This window comes from Leptidea sinapis, chromosome 33, assembly GCF_905404315.1.
Source record: "Leptidea sinapis chromosome 33, ilLepSina1.1, whole genome shotgun sequence".
Classification (NCBI taxonomy): domain Eukaryota; kingdom Metazoa; phylum Arthropoda; class Insecta; order Lepidoptera; family Pieridae; genus Leptidea; species Leptidea sinapis.
In genome coordinates this window covers 3,955,526-3,976,422 of record NC_066297.1, presented here as the reverse complement: position 1 = coordinate 3,976,422, position 20,897 = coordinate 3,955,526, and the positions used below count along the sequence as shown (strand labels likewise).

General features: G+C 36.4%; 4 protein-coding genes across 4 annotated transcripts in view; 3 read left to right on the top strand and 1 right to left on the bottom strand.

The window, feature by feature from the left end:
* LOC126974655 (fatty acyl-CoA reductase wat-like) overlaps positions 1 to 9,211 on the top strand; it is a 72,546-nt gene extending 63,335 nt beyond the window's left edge. The window contains exons 5-11 of the mRNA XM_050822196.1: positions 1,128 to 1,282; positions 2,029 to 2,145; positions 3,597 to 3,706; positions 4,662 to 4,723; positions 5,154 to 5,370; positions 5,990 to 6,170; positions 6,416 to 9,211. Of these exons, the coding sequence (XP_050678153.1) occupies positions 1,128 to 1,282; positions 2,029 to 2,145; positions 3,597 to 3,706; positions 4,662 to 4,723; positions 5,154 to 5,370; positions 5,990 to 6,170; positions 6,416 to 6,761 (1,188 nt within the window). The 3' untranslated portion in view covers positions 6,762 to 9,211. The remainder of the gene's footprint in view (positions 1 to 1,127; positions 1,283 to 2,028; positions 2,146 to 3,596; positions 3,707 to 4,661; positions 4,724 to 5,153; positions 5,371 to 5,989; positions 6,171 to 6,415) is intronic.
* Positions 1 to 20,897, top strand: part of LOC126974656 (putative fatty acyl-CoA reductase CG5065) — a 467,988-nt gene that overhangs the window by 323,947 nt on the left and 123,144 nt on the right. The gene's annotated exons all lie outside the window — the stretch shown is intronic.
* LOC126974616 (acetylcholine receptor subunit beta-type unc-29-like) lies at positions 12,497 to 14,301 on the bottom strand. The gene has a single exon (XM_050822123.1). It carries the CDS (start codon positions 14,299 to 14,301, stop codon positions 13,069 to 13,071), a length of 1,233 nt encoding a protein of 410 aa, XP_050678080.1. The 3' UTR covers positions 12,497 to 13,068.
* LOC126974615 (uncharacterized) lies at positions 16,214 to 20,324 on the top strand. Its single transcript, XM_050822122.1, has 4 exons — positions 16,214 to 16,218; positions 17,376 to 17,497; positions 17,708 to 17,904; positions 20,316 to 20,324. Exons 1-4 carry the CDS (start codon positions 16,214 to 16,216, stop codon positions 20,322 to 20,324), a joined length of 333 nt encoding a protein of 110 aa, XP_050678079.1.

Genomic DNA, 20,897 nt, shown 5'->3' with positions numbered 1-20,897 from the left:
CTTTTTATGACACCCAGCTTCGTCGTAGCCAATTTGGCTGTGCCTTCCAGATAGCTGCAGCAGCATTGGCATCGCATATTGTCGAAGAGCGGTGATACGACAAAATGAGAGTTCTATAGTGATTAACGCGCAGACTTGAGTCTTCTGGGGTAATATTTTACCCCTTTCCCACTTGATAAATACAAGTTCCTACCGGTACAAGCACTGGTCGGCGATTTCCCTAAAGATCTGCATAGCCCGTGCATACGGTATTTCCAGTACTATCACCGGAAAGAACCTTCAACATGAGGTGTCCAACAAATCAAATAAAATGATGTGTAGGAGATAGCATACAGTCTTGGGGATCTCTAGCGTTCACGGGCTTCAGGTTCGAGCACGGGTATCAACATTCGTCGTCGACGACCTGTATGCACCTCGTGATTGAGCTGCTGTTCCACTTTCATCAACTCTCGGGAAGAGTTGGAAATTTCGAGAGGAACGCGTTTTGCCATTTTACTTCCGATAATGTTAGGAATATATTGAGACTCTATAGCTCCATATGTTTTTTTCTTAATTAATGATTTTTTGCAATACCTGTCTAAGACGACATTCATCAATAGGTCATGAATTTATGTCAGACTTGTGCGATACTCGTCCATTGACAAGTCCGCTTCATTACAATCGGTCTCAGTAGAAGATCCTGTGGGATTTTCCGTTTTAGCCTTCTTATTATGGTGACACTCAGGAGGTGGCTTTCATTTTTTCCGTTATTTTTGCTTAACTGTTTTCATGTTAAGGTCATCATGGAATCTGTGGTTGGCGATATACCATGGTGCGTATACATCATACATTAGTGAGAGCAGCATTCAACGACATAGCCGTTTCTTACATTAGTGTATACTAACAAACAGACATACAGAAGATTTTTCATTGATCTTTGCATCGGTTACATAAATATGTACAATGTGTTGTTTTGTATTTTTTATTACATTAAGGGATGAGACGAGCAGGACGTTCAGCTGATGGTCATTGATATGCCTTGTCCATATAAATGTAGTGCCGCTCAGGATTTTTGATAAACCCAAAAATTCTAATCGGCACTCTCTTATCTTGTGCATCATCATTACATAAATATTTTGTGGGTCTAGGTGGAATTCATCTTCCACGGTGCAGCGACTGTGAGATTCGATGAAAACTTGAAGTCTGCCGTCAACATCAACGTGAGAGCCTCCAAAGGGATGCTGATGCTGGCGAGGGCCTGCACCAAGCTGAAGGCCTACGTCCATGTCTCCACTGCATACAGGTAACGAGATTTAGTTTGCATAATGCATCTTGACTTACTCGGCTAGTTACAGGTAAATAAAGCAATTCATGTGAAACTATTCCATAACCATACCAAAATATTCAAATATGCACAACGTTAATGTTCAAGTTTTTACTCCTGCCCACACTCCCGGAGTGCAACCTGTATTTTTTTTGTACCGACCTCTTACGTACGCTCGCGGCGACACGCACTATTAGCGCAGCCGCCTGCACGCACTCAAGCGCATAAGCACGCCTGTAAAAAGAGCCATCTGTCTTCTAAACTCTGTACTTGAGGTAGCTTCACAGTCTGATTAATTTGCCAGCTCGATGGGATTTTTGGTCGAAGAATGTAAGAAAAGATTTGAGATTATGATGCCTGTAAGCTCTATAAAATAAGATACCTAGGTTTATAATAATTTTGATTGTTTTCTTTCTTACGTATAGTATCTTTGTAATGCCTTAGATTTCATCTGTAATGTTACATTATATTTCAATAAAATTATCCCGGACGCGCGGAGAATGAAAGACGCGAGGAAAAAGAAAGCGGCAACCCAAGCGCTGGCAGCTATTTTGGTCAACGGATCAGCCTAGCTATCCAACGTGGAAATGCTGCCAGTATTCTTGGTACGCTCTTCCTCGTAGTTATAGTTTTAATTTTATGTAATCATAGTAGTGTAAATAAAGTTACAAGTTGTTGTTTTGTTTGAATAAACATATTTTAATAATATATAAATAAACTTTCAGTCACTGCACCAGAAGTGAGATAGACGAGGTGTTCTACGACACCACCCTGGACGGAGACAAGTTGATCGACCTGGTGGAGAATATGGATGACAAAGTTATTGCCGATATTACACCGGGGTCAGTACTTTATTATAGGTATAATACACAATACATATACAGATACACTCTATAAGCCATATATTTTTACTAGTAAGTAAGAAAACTGGGCTACAGGTCATACAGGACGCGCCAGTCAGGTTGATAGTCACTTGTGCTGTATTCCCAAACCAGAAGTTGTTGAAAGAAGTACCATTGAGCTGAGATAAAGGTCATCGAGGTCTGGAAACTCGGAACGCTCGCCGTGATAAATGAAGAAGACACACAATGATCGACGTCTCTACGCAATGCCACGAGATCTAGCCGTTCACAATTCGTTCGCTGTTTTGCATTGCACGCGATCAAATGACTCGAGCTGATACTGAGCTGCGCCATTCCAGAGATGCAATACTCCATATGTGGCCGGACCTGCGTTTTGTGAGTCGTTAGAATGTGGGACGGCTTGAAGTATTGCCGTGCTCTATTTATAGCGCCCAGTTTCTTCGAAGCCAATTTGGACTCGATAGAAGACACAAGTTTCTTCCGGCACTGGTCGAAGTTTTTCTGAGCAGACCAGCATTGCCCGTGTAGACAGCATCACCAGTGCTGTCGTCTGTATAGCAATGTATATTGCATGTGTTCAACATATTATTGATATGCAGAAGAAACAGCGTAGGACATAGCACACAGCCTTGGGGCACTCCGGCTTTCACGGGCTTCGGGTTTGAGCTATAACCGTCGACAACGACCTGTATACTGCGCCCAGTGAAGCTAGGGGAAAACATCAAAGGCTTTCGCTGTATCTAGGCTAACTGTCAGTACTTCTAACTTGCTTTCGATAGCTGCTGCCCATCTTTATGTTAGGTATACCATTGCGAAAGCCGTACTGTCGGTTGTTGATCAACTAATGACTCTATAGGTATACCAAGAGTTGGCGGTTAATTATGCTCTCCATGATTTTGGAGAGCAGGGAAGTAATAGCTAAAGGCTGTAGTTCGCCGGCTCCGAACTGTCTCCTTTCTTGGATCAGATGGACAAGGGCTAACTTCCATGAGTCAGGGACTGCGTCTTTTGAGTATGAGTGTTGGAATGTATAACGGATTTGACATTTTTATTAGTTGTCTTATACTTGTGTTGTACTTTATAATATGTAACATTATGATTTAAATAATGAACTGAATTGACTAAATTAAGTATCTAATAAATTATTAACTTCATTATTGCTAGTCCATCACATAACAATTAACATAAGTAATATTTATAATTACAATAAAATCATAAACTTATATCAAAGAATAATGTTTATTAATTTGAGATCAAAGCATCGACGACGTAATTTAATATTATGAAAAAGAATATTTTTAATTATAATGCGTAAATAATGTTATTGATAATGGGTTGAAAATATTGTTTTACATTATAATGGAGCGACACCTGCTGCAGGACAGCATAACAGAGTATAATAATGATGTACAACATGGTGTATGATGCAGGCTCCTGGGGGACTATCCCAACACGTACGCGTTCACGAAGGCTGCTGCGGAGGACGTGGTCCTCAAATATTCCAGAGGACTACCTGTGGCCCTGTTCCGGCCCTCCATAGGTAACCAGCTTTATTTAACATTTATTTTAACTGTATTTAAGTGACTGTTTTTCTAACTATACTTAGCTGGTATACATCCTATAGGACGTGTCATTTTGGAGGTTCAGTAGACTCAACTCAATATCGAATATAATACATACATACATACAATATGGCTAGCAAAGAATATATAAAAGTACAAGTACGGAAGTCTTGCTCCGCAAAATCAATTAAAGAATTAAGGACTCTTGCAGTCATACAATAAGGTGTAATTCAGATCGCACAGCGCCACTAACCTACATTTTTATTCACGTAGAAGTTGCCTCTCTTTCTATCGCGTGACTCTTACCTCTTCTAGCGAAATTAGGGTTGACTTCTTTACCTAGATGCAGATATATATGCGCTGGAAGACCACGACATAGTCAAACCTACTTTGTATATAGGAAATAAATAGGTAGCTATCATGAATATCATTCAAAGCTATCATTGTTTCACCGTAAAGACGCTTCTCAAAGAGGAAGCTTAAAAAAAAATTCGATCGCAATATGTATTGCTTTATTTATGTCTCTCCGTTTTTAAAATATCGGTCGGATGTGTGAAGTAGGTGACACCAATCTCAAATTCAGTGGAACAACCGAAAACTTCATCAAAATCGGTCCAGCCGCTTAGGAGGTAGTTCAATTGTGAATCTAAGCCATCCTCAAATCCCCTTGAACTCACACAAAAAATTTCATCAAAATCGGTCCAGCCGTCTAGGAGGAGTTCAGTGAGATACACACGCACACAAGAAATATATATATAAAGATATCATATTACATAATTTTATTTAAAGTGTTGCTTGTTGCTGTACCTTGTACCTCGATGTAACCTCGATGTGTGAGACATGTCCGTGATAACCTTTGCGAGTGCCGAGTCTAAGTGAACCACGAGTTATACAGATACACAGATCATTGATACCGAGTTTTTCTTCTTACAGTGATAGCGACAGCGGATGACCCCATTGTTGGATGGATCGACAACGTGTACGGACCAACCGGGGTGAGTGACTAATTTGACTTGTGTGTCCTGTAATGTTACTTAAAATAACAATAGGTGCAGTGGCAGCACTGCCCCGAACTAACACTGCACATTCAGTTAGTTATAATGCTATTACAGAAATAGGTGCAGTGGCAGTATTGCCTTGTACGAACACTACACATGCAGTTAGTTGTAATGCTACTGCAGAAATACGTGCAGTGCCTGTACTGTCCCGGACTAACACTGCACATTCAGTTAGTTATAATGCTACTACAGAAATACGTGCAGCGGCTGTACTGTCCCGGACTAACACTGCACATACAGTTAGTTATAATGTTACTACAGAAATAGGTGTAGTGGCATTACTGCCTGGAGAAACACTTCACATTAATTTCTACTACTACAATAGCTTCGTGATAAAGATAAGTTGAATATATCTATTGATCTTCAGGTGGTGGTGGGCTCTGCTGTCGGTCTGCTTCACGTGCTGAACTGCAACCAAAAGAACATCGCCGACCTGGTGCCGGGAGACGTTGTGGTGAACGCCTGCATCGCGGTAGCCTGGAAGACAGCGCGAGACCATCGAGACAACCACGAAGCACCGCCGCAAGACACCGTGCCCGTCGTCTACAACTGTGTGTCCTCTGTGGAGTCTCCAGTCACCTGGGGTAACATATGTCATTTTTACATCATTCTATATACGATCTGCGAAACTGAAGTGACAGTGGGCAGGGCACATAGCTCGACGGAAAGTTGGCAGTTGCGGCAGTTAAGCCCTCGAATACGAAGAAGACGCAGAGATAGTTGGCCCCCCACAAGATGGACCGACGATCTGGTCAAGATCGCCGGAGTACGTTGAATGAGGGCAGCGCAGGACCGATCGTCGTAGAAATCTTTGGGGAGGCCTTTTTCCAGCAGTGGACGTCTGCCGGCTGATGATGATTTACGAACAGTCGAGGATTTACGAACAGAAACAATTTATAAGGAATTTCAAAATCCTCCTGTACAAAGTCAAATATAATATAAAATATCTCAATTATAGCGAATAATAATATAAGTAGAATAATATAAACGAGATGGGTACCTTCAAAAAAAGCGCGTACCTTAAAGGCCGGCAATGCTCTTGTGATTCCTCTGGTGTTGCAAGAGAATGTGGGCGGCGGTGATCACTTAACACCAGGTGACCCGTACGCTCGTTTGTCCTCCTATTCCATATAAAATAAAAATAATTATAATATATAATTATTATTTCTTAATCAACATAAACATATATTATCTGATTCACAGAACAATACATGAAACTCAACGAGGGGTACGGGCTGAAGGTTCCTCCAATCCAGGCGATCTGGGGCTACCTCCTGATCCTGACTCCTTCCGCCTTCCTCTACACGATTTACAGCTTCATCCTCCACTGGATACCAGCATACATCATTGACGCAGTATTAGTTATCATTGGAAAGAAGCCCATGTATGTATCCAAGTTTTTTTATGACAATAATTGTGTTGAAACACATGCTGAGTGGCTCCTTTTTTAAACACCACACGTGTTTATATTTGAATATTTTTAAGTTGCTTCATTTTGTTATTTGTGTGTGTGTTGAAATAAATGTTTTTCTTTCTTTCTTCAAAGAATGTTAGATCAAAATTTCAATCAATTTGTTCTACAATAAAAATTGTGAGCTGATGTTTATTAATGTGTATTTTTACCATCAGGTTGAAACAGGCGTACAAGAAAATACAAAAGTTCTCGGGAGTTATCGGCTACTTCGCCTTACGCCAGTGGAAGTTTTACAACAACAACATGCAATCGTTATATAAAGAGATGGGCGTCGCAGACAAAACCATTTTTAAGTGTTCGATGGCCGGCTTCGACTGGAGTCATTACTTCTACAACCACGTGAGGGGAATCCGAGTGTACCTACTGAAGGATCCCTTGGACACGGTGCCTCAGGGGCTGAGGAAACAACTTAAACTGAGGCTCCTCTCAGTACTGCTGATGGCAGTTCTTGGTTTTGTTATGTTGAGGCTGCTTGTCTGGTTTGTAAGATGGCTCGTTTAGTTGAGCATGGAGTAGTGAATAATGTTACAGGAAATACATTCTGATGTTGTCTGTACAACAGATTAATATCACAGTTAGACTCACATTTATAAAGGAATATTTTATTTTATTATTGTACAAAATATATTATTTATTTGACGATAAGGCATTTAGAGTATTGTGCGACATGCATTCTACTGCGGATTATATAAAAATAATTCTATGTACTGACCCACGACATGGGGAGCTAATTTCCATTGTATTTGAATCTTTTACTTCAAGACTGGTCTTCTTTCCGACGAGACTGAAAACTATAGACATATATATATCTATATGAGATTACTTAATATTATATCTGTGCCTTATTAGACCATTTTCGTTTTAATATTTAATACTTGTACACTTACAGTGTTATTTTCCTTTTAGGATTATCGTTTATTTATTGTTTGAACATCATTACTAATTTCTGTGAGAGTTCCTTGAGAAATGAGATATTTAATACTTGATATCATATTTTTATTGTTCGATTTAGAAAACAAGCCTTCAGTAATGAGAACTGCAAAATAATGAGACTAACTTAGTACTAGGATAAGAATTGAATAATATAGGAAACAAGTTAAAAATTTATTCAACTTATTATTAGTATCGAGTGATTTATTACTTACTTACCTATAGCCGCGTCCGCTGCGCCGTTTTTTGAGTTTGTTAAAACAAAAACATGTTTTATAAACAGATGAGGGGCGTGGCTTAAGTTTTCTTAAATAAAACAGATGTTTTATTCCATCTCTGGATAACGTGGAGAAATAGATAACGTAATTCGTAGCTAGCGATAATTCTATTTGGTTTGTTTGTGATGGAGTGGAATAAAGAAAATACTTTGCTTTTTATATAACTGATAACAGAAAGACCGGTACTTTGGCATGTTACATTGTTAGATCATAAAAATAAATACAAAAAGCTGGATACACTTCGTCGGAACTCATTTTTGAATTAAACCAAAAACAGATGCAGCGGACAGACTGTTTTGCTAACATGTTTTTTTGACATGTTTTGATACAGTGTTTTGTTAAAAATTTTGGCGCAGCAGACCCGGCTTTACACAACACAGTATGATAACTCTGTTTTCTATCTCATTCTCTCGCAACTCCCAAGGTAGGTGCATGCTATGGATTCCTACGTATAAATTATTTTTTCTATTGTTAGCGTTGATTAACGATTATTCGTGAAATAACCAAGATTGACTGTAACTTAAATCATTAGTCAAAGGATTAGGAATTAAAAAAATACTCCTCGTTTCAAATGATCGACATACATTCAAATGATAGACATAAGAATAGTTATATGAAAGGGATTGGTATTGAAACATGAAATCTGGTTTATAAGACAAGTTTGGTTCGGACAACAAGTTCACTCAATGTTACTTGTAGACTCCTTAGCTGATAATTATTATATAAGCAGGTATTATTGTTATTCATAGTACAAATTCAAAAACTTGCAGAGTTCAACTGATAACGTAAGCGCTAAATTGCTTAATATTTGATAAAGAATATAAAGTCTGCCCTAATTTAAAATAATGTCACTCCTTGCGAAGAAAATGAATGTTGTTTCATATATAAAAAGGAGCAGAATAGTTATTGAAATGAGCGCATCGTGTGACTCAAAAGTGTCCTAATTGGGACACATTTTGACAGTTACTAACATTTGCCTACACTAATTAACTGTCTCCTTTTGCATTATTGTTTAAACCCCGCTAATTGTTTGTGTTCTACATCAATTTAAAGTGGTAATGGGCCGCTGAATACCTAAATTTTTTGACGTTTTGTGAATAATTGTAATATTAGGTACTTACCTATTATGAAATCATTGGCGAAAATAAGAACGTAAACCACAAAGGAAACATTTAAATTATTAGAGATTTTATTTTGTTACGTTTAAAACTGGTTGAAGATGTGTTGATCAGAGTAGATATTGTAACAATAACAAAAAAAAACATAAAAAAGCGATTCACTCGATTGTATGAAACGTGCAGTCATTGACAGATTGATTGATGGTGGCAATAATGTTGTGAAAAAAGGAGATAGCCGACATCTACTACGTTTTAAGCAACTGTTCGCTTTCAAACATAGCCGGATTATACTTCGTCGCCAATCGCGATACTGTAATTACTACTATTGCAAACTTACGTCAAATTACTGCACGTTTCATATTAAACTAAATTTCAATTTTTACTTAGGCAGTGCCGCCTCTTATTACGTAGTACTTACATCCTCTTTGGCTCTGTCACGCAGCACGTGTGACAGACACGTCACACGATGTCATTCTTCAAATTCTGTCATATTATAACATACAAGCTACTAACAATTTGATATAACATTGTGATATTATGTACCAATAGTTGCTCAGTTATATTTAAGATACTATTATTAAAGTGTATAGTTGCCATTTTAATTAATAAATTAATGTTTACTGGTGCTCTATTTCTTATTTTAAAACCCTGTTAGGTACCTGCTACTGCTACTTACCCATACAATATTTATAATCTATGGATTGTTGCACCCACTTCATGATGGCCAAGGTCACAAGGGGTAACATTCATATATTTGTTTTGGAGATCCATAATCCAAATTCACCGACATATCCCAGATTGTTGCGAAACTGAAATGGCAGTGGGCGGGGCACATAGCTCAACGGACAGATGGTCTTCAGGGCGGTAAAGTCCTCGAATGGCGACTACCTACCGGAAGACGTAGTGTTGGTAGGCCCCCACAAGATGGACCGACGATCTAGTCAAGATCGACGTCCATCGTATTCCACGTTGGATGAAGGCAGCGCAGGACTGATCGTCATGGCTATCTTTTGGGGAGGCCTTTGTCCAGCAGTGGATGTCTTCCGGCTGAAAATGAATAAAAATTCTATAACACTACGACTGGCTTGTTTTTTAGAAAGATCTTATGTCATGAATATGATGATGCTTCACTGAAACTTGGTTGCATTCGGATAGTAGACTATACTAGACGAGACTTGGAACTAGCACGGTATAATGTATACAGAAGCGATAGTAACTATACAGTCAGGGATGATACTATGGATGGAGTTCTAATAGCAATGAGACGTGAGCTAAGAGTTACTGACGTTGAATCTTAGATTACTTAGATACGTCTAGAACTTAGAATATTCACACTATTACGCAGGGGCGTGCATTGGTTTTCTAGCAAGGTGGGCACTGTGCATCTAACTAGTCTTAGTTGAGCTTTGAAAAATGCAAAGATTGCTTGCCGTAGGTATTTAGTATCTAGCGTAAGGAAAACACTATGACTGCGTATTTAGTAGAAGAATGGTTATAAAATAACGGAACCAAATTAAACTAAATCAACTTTAACACTAGTGCTATAGTTATTTCAATTTATAATGAAGTAGGCACTGTCTAATTGCCTATATGATATTTCGTAAATTTTTCAATCCTACTAATATTTAACGTTTGTAAGAATAGAAATGAATATTTATGGATGGCTGTTTGTAACTCTTTCACGTAAAAAGTACTGAATGGATTTTAATGAAACTTTACAATTATATAGCTTATACATCAGAATAACACATAGGCTTTAATTTATAAAGATATAGTGTGAATTATCCAAAATAATACGATAAGTGTCAGTAAGTAAAAAAAAATCTGGAATCTGCAAGCATTCATACTCCTAAGATACTGTTCCTAAACTTCATATAAAATATATATCAATTTGAATATACATAAAGTCAAAATTATTATTAAGCAGCTCATTAAATAATCTGATAGAGCGCTGCACTGGAGAGTGAAGACCAATATTAGTTCTCGGAAAAGCAAGATGAAAGAATTCACGATTTGCTCCAGGGCGGGGTATGTTAAAAATTTATTTGTTTTAATATTTAAAGTCAAAGTAAAATAAACTTTATTCAATTAGGCTTAAACTAACCGCTTTTGAATCGTCACTGCAAATATTTCTTTTCATTTACTGAATTTACCATATATAAACTATAAGATTTCGTTGATTTTTATTGTATTAAATAGCATTTTTTAAAGTAGCTAGGTAGGCCTACGAAAGGTTCCACGTGTCTTACGGCCGTTTTCAATAACGTATCTCTAGTTACAGATACATTGCTGTCACTGTTTACGGCCGTTCCCAATATTCAGTCTATTTCTTACTTGAGATAAAAATCGTAACTATCGTTAACTTTTCTGTTCCAATAAACTTATCGACGGTAACTCACCTTATCCGTACACGCAGTCTGTCAATGGACGGTAGCTTTTTCGAAATTTCAATTCACTCGTCCCAATATAAGGCTATAAGAATGACTTCTCTCTTATATACGGCTGTTGCGGCTGTTGCCAATCTTATCTATTATCTATCTTATATATCCATAGTTATGTCTAATATAGTTATATGCTTTATGTCGATAGGTTATTGAAATGTAAGTAAGCGTAAAAGGATAGATTTGTTTACCTCTAGTAACTTAAACTAAGGATAGATAGTTTATTGAAAACGGCCGTTAAACAATATAGATCCCATATTTCACGTTTTTCTGAGACACTGAAATATCGTGAAGAACGTTTGTTAGCTATGAATGACAGGTAGCCTAAGACCGACTTATTGATAAACGGGTTGATAATCTATATATATAAAAATGAATTGCTGTTCGTTAGTCTCGCTAAAACTCGAGAACGGCTGGACCGATTTGGCAAATTTAGGTCTTGAATTATTTGTGGATGTCCAGGGAAGGTTTAAAAGGTGAATAAATATGAAAGTGTTCAGAATTAAATAAAAACAACAATTTTGTTTTTCCTTTGATGTGTCCCCCGTCGTCCGATATTTGTTTTGTATGGACATTAATTCTATGAGAGAATTTATTGACGCACGGTTTGACAGTCCTGCTATGAAACAATCATAAAAACAACAGGGAGCATATTTTACGAAATAATTCTTGATGTTATGATATATTATTGACAAATTAATAAAAAAAAATATTTTAAATGGTGAATAAATAGGAAAATGCTGCTAAATTAAATAAAAACAACAAATTTGTTTTTCCTTTGAAGTGTCCATACATTATTTCTATGAGAGAATTTATTGACGCACGGTTTTTTAGTTCTGCTGTAAAACAATTTCATTACGACATCAGGGTGCATATTTTACGAAGTAATTTTTGATGTTATGATATATTATTGACCAATTCATATAAAAACATTATTTTATTTATTATATACAGAACAACGTCTGTCGGGTCAGCTAGTAATAACATATAAACAAAATAAATGAAAACTCTTAAAAAAGCAGTACACATGATATAATAACATCATCCACGTAAACAAAAATATTCATCAAAAACGTTCATTAAATTAAAACAACTGGGCCAAACTATATGAAATTTTTATGGGAGCAAATGGCAATCATTTTGCATCAATGAAATTGGATCATATACCTCAGAGTAATCGGTGCATATACATAAAAAAATACCAATCGAATTTAGAACCTCCTCCTTTTCGAAGTCGGTTAAAAATAGCAAGTCTTGAATAGTACGACGATTTTCGAGAGATTTTAATTTAAAAATATTTAAGCTCTGGCTATATGATAAACATGAACCGCAATATTTTGTGTCTTTGTAACCATAATCATGAATAAAGCCATTATTTTTAAAAACAACATGCTATGCAGTTCAATCACTGGTAGCATGGCATAAGCTATGCTAAACTATCATAGTCTACATAAAAACAAACAATAGTGCAATATTATTATATGTTTATTCGAAAGACACAATAATAATAATAAAAGCCTTTAATCACTGACCATACTATATATAAAACATATTTTCTTAATTATATAAGTAAAATGATATACAATTGTAGTATACAATTTTCAGGAACCACTGTGTTTGTCTTTCGACATAGGCCTCCCCATTTTCTTCCACTTATCTCTATCTCGAGCTAACCTTCTTCATCCAGTTGGTAAATCGTCTTCCCATCTTTAAACTTGACGTTCTTTACGTCTTTTACCGTTTCTAGGGTACCACTCTAATAACGTCCTTTGTCCATTTTCCTTTGTCCGACCCCATTATATGTCCAGTCCATTTCCATTTGAGTTTTCTTATTTTTTCTAACACATCGCTCACCTTTGGTCCTTTTCCTTATTTTTGAGGTTGTCCAACGATACCCTTAATTGAGATGCTTTTAGCATTGAGACGTTTTAATTAAGCAACTTTTGTAAGATCAACTATAACTTAATAATTGACTATGTAGCAGAAAATGTATGTATTATAACTATAAATTAGACGTTCTGTACACTACAGAATCTATATTCTATTCAGAGGGAAGTGGTCGCGGTATATACAATATATATGAACAGATATACATAACGAGGCTTACTACAATGCCTACACTGTTACATATTGATGCGAAGTAGCTCCTCTCGTCCTCGTGTCTTCTTGTAATCTCATCAGCTAGGATCTGGTCACCACCCAGAGAATGCCACAACACCAAGTGTCGCATTAGCGACCTTGACACGTAAATGTTAATAGAACTCATCCATGAGTGTGTTGGTCCTTGCCTCTTTACTAATTTACTTAGTATTACTGTGACAATAAGGCAAGTCGTGGTTGTGATGAGAGAAGCTCGCAAGTATATAAGCACTGTGGGGGATTCGGCGCTGTGCTGCGGTATCAGAGAGTTGAGAGTCTGGATAAGTGAGAAATGGCCAATGATACTCAAGGATATGATTCCCACTCGGAGGCTGTCAGTGATATCCAGGAAGAGGGAGCTAATAGTGAGAATAGTGAGCGCGATGCACGGTCCAAGGAGGATTGCTGCGATATCTTCTGCTTGTCTCTCTACTGTTAACTCAAAGTAAAACTGAACAGATGTGCTCACATTAATTTCCTGCTTGAAGTCGACTATCATCCAGCCAGTACCATACTCTGCCTCCCATAAGCGCATCCCACGGCTTGGCAAAATAAATGTAACATTATCCTTAAATTTTCCAAAATTATTTCCTAGAGAGCCAAATTCCAAGCGGCACTTTTGTTGATCGTAAGGCCAATTGCCAAGTCTAGAGATACACGCAACTTCATGAAACACTCGCGGTACACATTGCACATCACCAGAACTTCTCACGGAACACTTAATGCCGATGAAGTCGTCGCTGTCCTCTGTCTTAGCATTTAGAAGCTTCAGTGTCGGGGTCCATATACTGTTGGCGTGGACGATCGTCTCCGTAATTGCTCCATAATCTGTAGCCTTCCACGCTAGTCTGTCGTCATGCCAGGAGAGCAAAATCCAACTGTAAATTGTAAAAACCTCCTCACGGTCGTTAAAGAAAAAATTCTTTAGTAGGAATTTTACTGTGATGTCGTTAGTATCTCGGGGATTAGGAGGTGTAATTTTTTTGGAAGGGCAGCGCTCGTTTAGCGCCACCGTAAGTCTAGACTCCCACGTGAGCTCTGGGCTGCGGCTATCGGGATCACATTCGGCAATGGTTCCATCGAGCTGGGTAAATGCGGACAGTAGCGTGAATATAATACACCGGTTTGACCACATATTGCGTCTATCAGCGGTTCTGGACTGGATGGAATACCATATTCATGTAATATAACACGTTAACGCCCCTCACCTATGAATCATACTGCCGATAACGTGATTTTATTATCATAATATATTTTCTGCTCAGATTATCTTAGTTAGTTTACTACAATTATACTCGTTACATACGATGTTGTCAAAGTCAAAATCAAATAAACTTTATTCAATTAGGCTTAAAATAAGCGCTTTTAAATTGTCACCACAAATATCTCTTTTAACTTACTAAATTTACGATAGTTTGTTCGTAAAAAGTTGAGCTCGTCAGAAGAACATATTATAAGAAACTCAACGGCCACTCTTCTCAATCAAATAGAGTATTTTACAATGGTTTTAATATACATAACAAATAAGTTTGTAAGGTGCTGCAGCTAATATTTGAGTCGTGTTTAAAAAATGTAAATTATTTCATAAAATGCAATAAAGAAAAAACTGTTTAAATATAAATTATCGTAAATTGGATGCATCAACATTTAGAGCTTGAACTCATTGTGTATGTAAGGATGAAACTAATATTTATCTGATACTAGTTACAACTATTGTTGTTTTTGGAAGTGATGTCCTCCCGATGCCCCCCCCCCCTCACCTTCACCTCTCGCCTAGTCACGTTGCGCATGCAACACAAGCACATCCAAAAAAAAATACTTTACTTACATGCTTACTATCTAATTATAGAAACAATTAACAATTTAGGCCTTATATGTATCAGGTATCAGAAAACTTATTTCTATGACCCTAACTTCGCTTGGGTTACCACCACCATTATTGACGAGAAATTAAAACTATTGTTAAATTTATGTTAGCTCAGTTTTCAAAATGTTGATTGGCGTCCTTGCTTGAACATTCGTTGGTGTTGACCCAGAGTTTTCAGTGGATCTAGCACAAAGCACTATCAAAATAATACCTCACTATCAAGTCTACAAGTATGTTATGTGATTAAAGAAGAAGACTTGAAACTGCGTCTTTACTTCACCCATTAACACTTGGAAGTTATTTACCATAACGCGAAACTAATTGTTATAGTGTATAATACGTTACTGTTAAATACTTTCTCAGTTTTGTGTACAAAAACTCAAGTGGAGGGTACTTTTAAAAGTCTAAACTGAAAATTAAACATTTTGTGAGATCGAATAAGATAAAAACTACAAAAGACTATGAAAAGGCTCGAAATAATTTACAAGACTTATGATTACTTGAATTATGAAACTGCAGTGATTCAAATGTGTTGACTGAGATATATAAAAAATAATATTATATCAGTAAAAATACCAACGAGCAAACGTATTATTAAACCGTGGAATACTAACTGTATTCATAGATGTATAAAAGAAATAAATTACAAATGTTATCAAAAAATTATCATCATAACGAAGTATGAAAATAACATAGTAGATACAAAAATTATGTAAATAACTTAGTAAAAAAAGAGACATCATTGCAAAATCAGTCGCTAACAATAAATTACTCTGGAGAAATATAAAAAACATCACATACTCAAGTCAAACTAAATCTAATAACACAGAGTTACTAAACACCAAATCTTCACCTTATGAATCAGCAAATTTCGTTAACAAGTTCTTCGCCATTGCACACTTTCAGTAATCCAATTTATAAGACAGTCACACAGCTAAACTCCTTCGTACTTATCAAAACAGATGTTAACGAAGTAGATATTGTGTTAAAGAGTCTTAAAACGAACAGTGCTCCTGGGTGGGATGGATCCCAACTAAGTATTTAAATTTTGTAAAGAATGATATTGTCCCAATTATAACGCATCTTGCAAATCTTTGCTTTAGTAAAGGAATCTTCCCTGCCTCATTAAAACAGTCAATTATTACCCCAGTATACAGAATGGGGACAAAATGGCGATAAAATGACGTTAATAATTACAGACCTATATTTATCTTGCCTTGCATTTCTAAAATTTTAGGAAAGCTAATAAATTCTGGCCTTCTTAACTTTCGTAACAGATTTAATATAATATCTCCTTCGCAATTTAGATTCAGAAAAGGTATATCCACTGAAGAAACTGTAACTGCGCTATCTTCACTAGTAAATGAATGTCTTGATCAAAATTCAAAATGTATAACTATATTTCTAGGCTTAAAAAAGCCTTTGACACGGTTTCTGTCCCTATTCTTGTGAGCAAGCTGGAAAATATTAGAATTAAAGGTATGCCATTAACTGTTTTTTAAAGATTATCTTTCCCAAAGGAAGCAAAAAGTTAAATTGGAACAGTATTCTAGCGAAGCTACAGAGGTATGGTGTACCTCAGGGTAGCATATTAGGCCCTACTTTATTCCTAATACCTTTATATAAACGAATTATGTAATCTTGAAATCGATAATGCTCAAATTTTCTCGTACGCTGATGATACAGCCGTTGTCTTTTCTGGAAGTACCTGGGCAGATGTGAAAAAGGAATGGCTCAAATATCTGCTTGTTTGAAGTCTAACTTACTTTCACTGAATACTCCTACAACAAATAATATTCAGTTTTTATAATAACAATCAGCCTGATGGCAACTTTACTCTGAAAGTCCATGACTGTATATATAGCAAACATAATAACTGTAACTGTCCCCTAATGAATAAAGTGGACAAGTTCAAATAGTGCCTCGAACCAAAACAAAGTTTGCTGGCGCAAATACAATAAAAATAATATTTACTCTCAATTATTACACGACTCTGAAGTTTGCTCAAATTTACAGTAAAATAAATAAGAACTAACAAATTCACTCAAAACAATATAACGATTGTATATTCCTCCAACAACTTAAATATTGTACATAATATTAAAATTTAACCAATAGCTAAACTAAAATGTTACATAGATCAGACAAATAATATTCCACACGCACATAACATATACACATGTGTGTACCCAACACTCACATTCACACACAGTAACACATACTATGTGTGAGTGTGTACTTATTAGATACATAAATTTATCATTTTTAAGTTAATAATGTAAAGTACTTACCTGTTCTTTATGAATTAAATTTATTTATATTATATTTGTTTTATATCTGAGATTAAATGCTAAGACAGAGGATAGTGACTTCTTCGCCATTAAGTGTTCCGTGAGCAGTTCGGGTCTCGTGCAATGTACTCCTGGAGTGTTTCATGAGGTCACGTGTATTTCTAGGCTTGGGAGTTGGCCTTACGATCAACAAAAGTGCCGCTTGGAATTTGGCTCTCTAGGAAATAATTATGGAAAATTTGAGGATAATGTTACATTTACGTTGCCAGACCGTGGGATAAACTCATGGGGGGCAGAGTTTTGTACCGGTTGGATGATAGTCGACATCAAGCAAGGAAATAATAGGAACACATCTGTCCAGTTTTACTTTGAGTTAACAGTAGAGAGACAAGCAGAAGATATCGCAGCAATCCTCCTTGGACCGTGCTTCGTACTCACTATTCTCACTATTAGCTCCCTCCTCCTGGATATCACTGACAGCCTCCGAGTGGGAATCATATCCTTGAGTATTATTGGCCATTTCTTTCTTATCCAGACTCTCAACTCTCTGATACCGCAGCATAGCGCCGAAACCCCCACAGTACTTATCTACTTGCGAACTTCTCTCGTCACAACCACGGCTTACCTCATTATTACAATAATACTCAGTAAATTAGTAAAGAGGGAAGGACCAATGCTCTCGTGGATGAGTTCCATTAATAATTACGAGTCAAGGTCCCTAGTGTGACATGTGGTGTTGTGGCATTCTCCAGGTGGTGGTGACCAGACCCTAGCTGATGAGATCGCAAGAAGACATAAGGATGAGAGGATATACTTCGTATCAATATGTATATCTGTTTATATATATTGTATATACCGCGACCACTTCCCTCTGAATAGAATTAAGATTAGTATATAATAAGTAATTTATGCCAATAATAATATATACATTTTCTGCTACATAGTAGATTATCAACTTATAATTGATCTTACAAAAATTGCTTAATTAAAACGTCTCAATGTTGTATTAAAAATATTTAACGTGTGGTTTTGTTTATATAAAAGCTCATAGAAATCACTCATATAGAACCAATTATGTCAAAACATAAATAAGTATATAAAGAAGTAATAAAGATATTATTCATATCATGCTGTCAACATTTTTATAGATGTCAATTCTGATCAAACTTCACTCGAAAAACCTATGGCATAAAAGGCATTTATTCTCTCAATATTGGTTCCTTTGGAATTCTCCTTGATGTCATTTCTAATATACTAGATACTACCACCGCTTCGGGAACAAACGGCGCTCTGAGAGAGAAGAAGCGGCGCAAGAAACTCTCCCAGCATTCTTTTTTTTGCGCTCTTTTTAATGAAACATATTGTTCTGTCATTGCTATTGCTATAAAATAATCATAATCTAGTCCCAGGCTGTCGGATCACTTAGATATTCAGCTGTGGAGTAGTAGGATTTACGACAGAGCCATTTATTAATAAAACATTTAAATTTATTCATAGATAATTCCTGAACAGAGGCTAGGACTGTATTATAAGAGTGTATACATTTTATCAAGAGTCGCAGGTTCCTTGACCTTCTGTGAAGCTCAATTAATTCGCCAAATTGTGATAATTGAAATAGAAATTCTGATATTGATGATGTAGACACTAGAAACGGAATACTAAACGTGTTAAATTACTTAGCTAAGTCTATTAGCGGAACATAGTGGCAACTAGCGTCATCTTACAACATAATCCACATAAGGACAAGGTTTATTTACGATATATTTAAAAAAAAATTGGCATGTCATAATGAAGCGCCATCTTGTGGGTTAAATAAATCTCACGTGACCCGCGAAGGAAACTCGTTCTCTGACACTCTTATTAATAACTCATTTTAATAATATAATCTATATTATATAAAGTCGAAAGTTCTGAGGTAACAAACATCGTACCGATGAATTGAGAGCTTCCTTCTTTTTTGAAGTAGGTTAACAAAGGATTCCAAATACATTTTAATGATTTACATTTCGAACCACATAATATATTATTCAAGGAGATTTAATCTACGAGTGAAGTGAGCTGTATAAAATAATAACGTTATTAATACACCCCGTTGTTAGGACCGCGCGGCAATTAAAATAAGATTATTATAATCCTGATGGAATATGAAATACTACTCGTGGGTACCATAATTATATTTAAGCTATATTAAGTTATATTGTACAATTAAATGTTGAACCAGTGGGATGCTGTTTTGCACAGGATGCCGGCTAGATTATGGGTACCACAACGGTGTCACCATCACATGGTGTACGCGCCACTTACGGTGGGCATACTAAGACTCTAGATGAATTCTAGGCTCTTAAGCGGGCGGGTATCACGAGTTGAGGAAGTCCGTATTTTATACAATTACGAGTTGTGTTTCCTTTCCAGTATCGGCCGTTTCGTCAATACCAGCACAGCCCGGAAATCAACCCTTCACCAAAGAAGAATGGAGGCACTTACTTGATGTTAGGTTCTGCTCAGCTTTTACGACAGCAGTTAAGACTCCAGGCAGGCGAATCGTACAAAATACGTCGCGTTTTGGACTATAGCACTGTTTTGCGAATAAAACTATCACCAAACCCACATTAATATACCAAATTACTCAAAATGTTATCACAGCACACGTGTTTGCGTATTGACATTTTTCTTAGTCTGCGTAGTAAATATTATTGTGTTTCGGCGTTGCTAGTAAAAGTTGCGCATGGACACTAGCGCAGTTGTAGTACCACTCAGAATTTTTGGATTTTTGTAGAATCTGCTGGCTCTGTATATCGTCCCAAGCGTTACATCTTAGCGTTACACCAAAGTGTCAGACTTCGTTATACACACACATATATATACTAGATGAACCGACAGACGCTATTCTGTCAATAAAAAATGATAATGATTAATAATTAATATCGTATTTTTTGTGCAAACAGATTTTACATTACCTCATTATAATTGCCATTTTTTTAAATATTACAGTGGATGTAGTATATTATCCTTAAGAGCGTTTTCATTGAAAGCTCCCAGTCAGCTTATTTTTTCCGACATCTCCAACAAATGTCGTTAATATATACAAAAATGTATAGAATAAATTAACAAGTAATTTACTAAAACCTTCCTCGAGCACCACGCTATCCATTGAACAGCAGGAAAATCGTTGCAGTAGTTTTTGAGTTTAGAAAGTTTTCACGTACAGACCGACAGACAGACGCGGCGGAGAACTTTGTTTTATGATAGGTAAAAATGTTTGATAAAAGGATAGTACAGCCGTGCCGCTTGTTTTTGCTCGAATTGGCGGGGACAATGTCGTGAACCCAGACTCACTCACAAACTTTCGCATTTATAATATTACTGTGATTCGACGTTTGACGTGACCTTTACAACAATAATGTTAAATATTTTTTGTAAAAAAATATATGAATATGTGCTAAAATACTTAAACTAATGTTTAATAACTCGGTTGTTGATTATGAGATAAAAGTCTGATATCATAATTATAAATAACACGATAATGTTATCTGTATGTTTAAACGCTAAACTATCTAAATAAAGATAATAAAC

Excerpts from the sequence above, each read along its gene's own strand:
- LOC126974616 (XM_050822123.1), bottom strand. The coding sequence starts at position 14,301 with ATGTGGTCAAACCGGTGTATTATATTCACGCTACTGTCCGCATTTACC.
- LOC126974615 (XM_050822122.1), top strand. Across the intron at positions 17,498-17,707 it reads GTGTATTTCTAGGCTTGGGA|AGAGACAAGCAGAAGATATC; the intron begins GTTGGCCTTACG and ends AGTTAACAGTAG.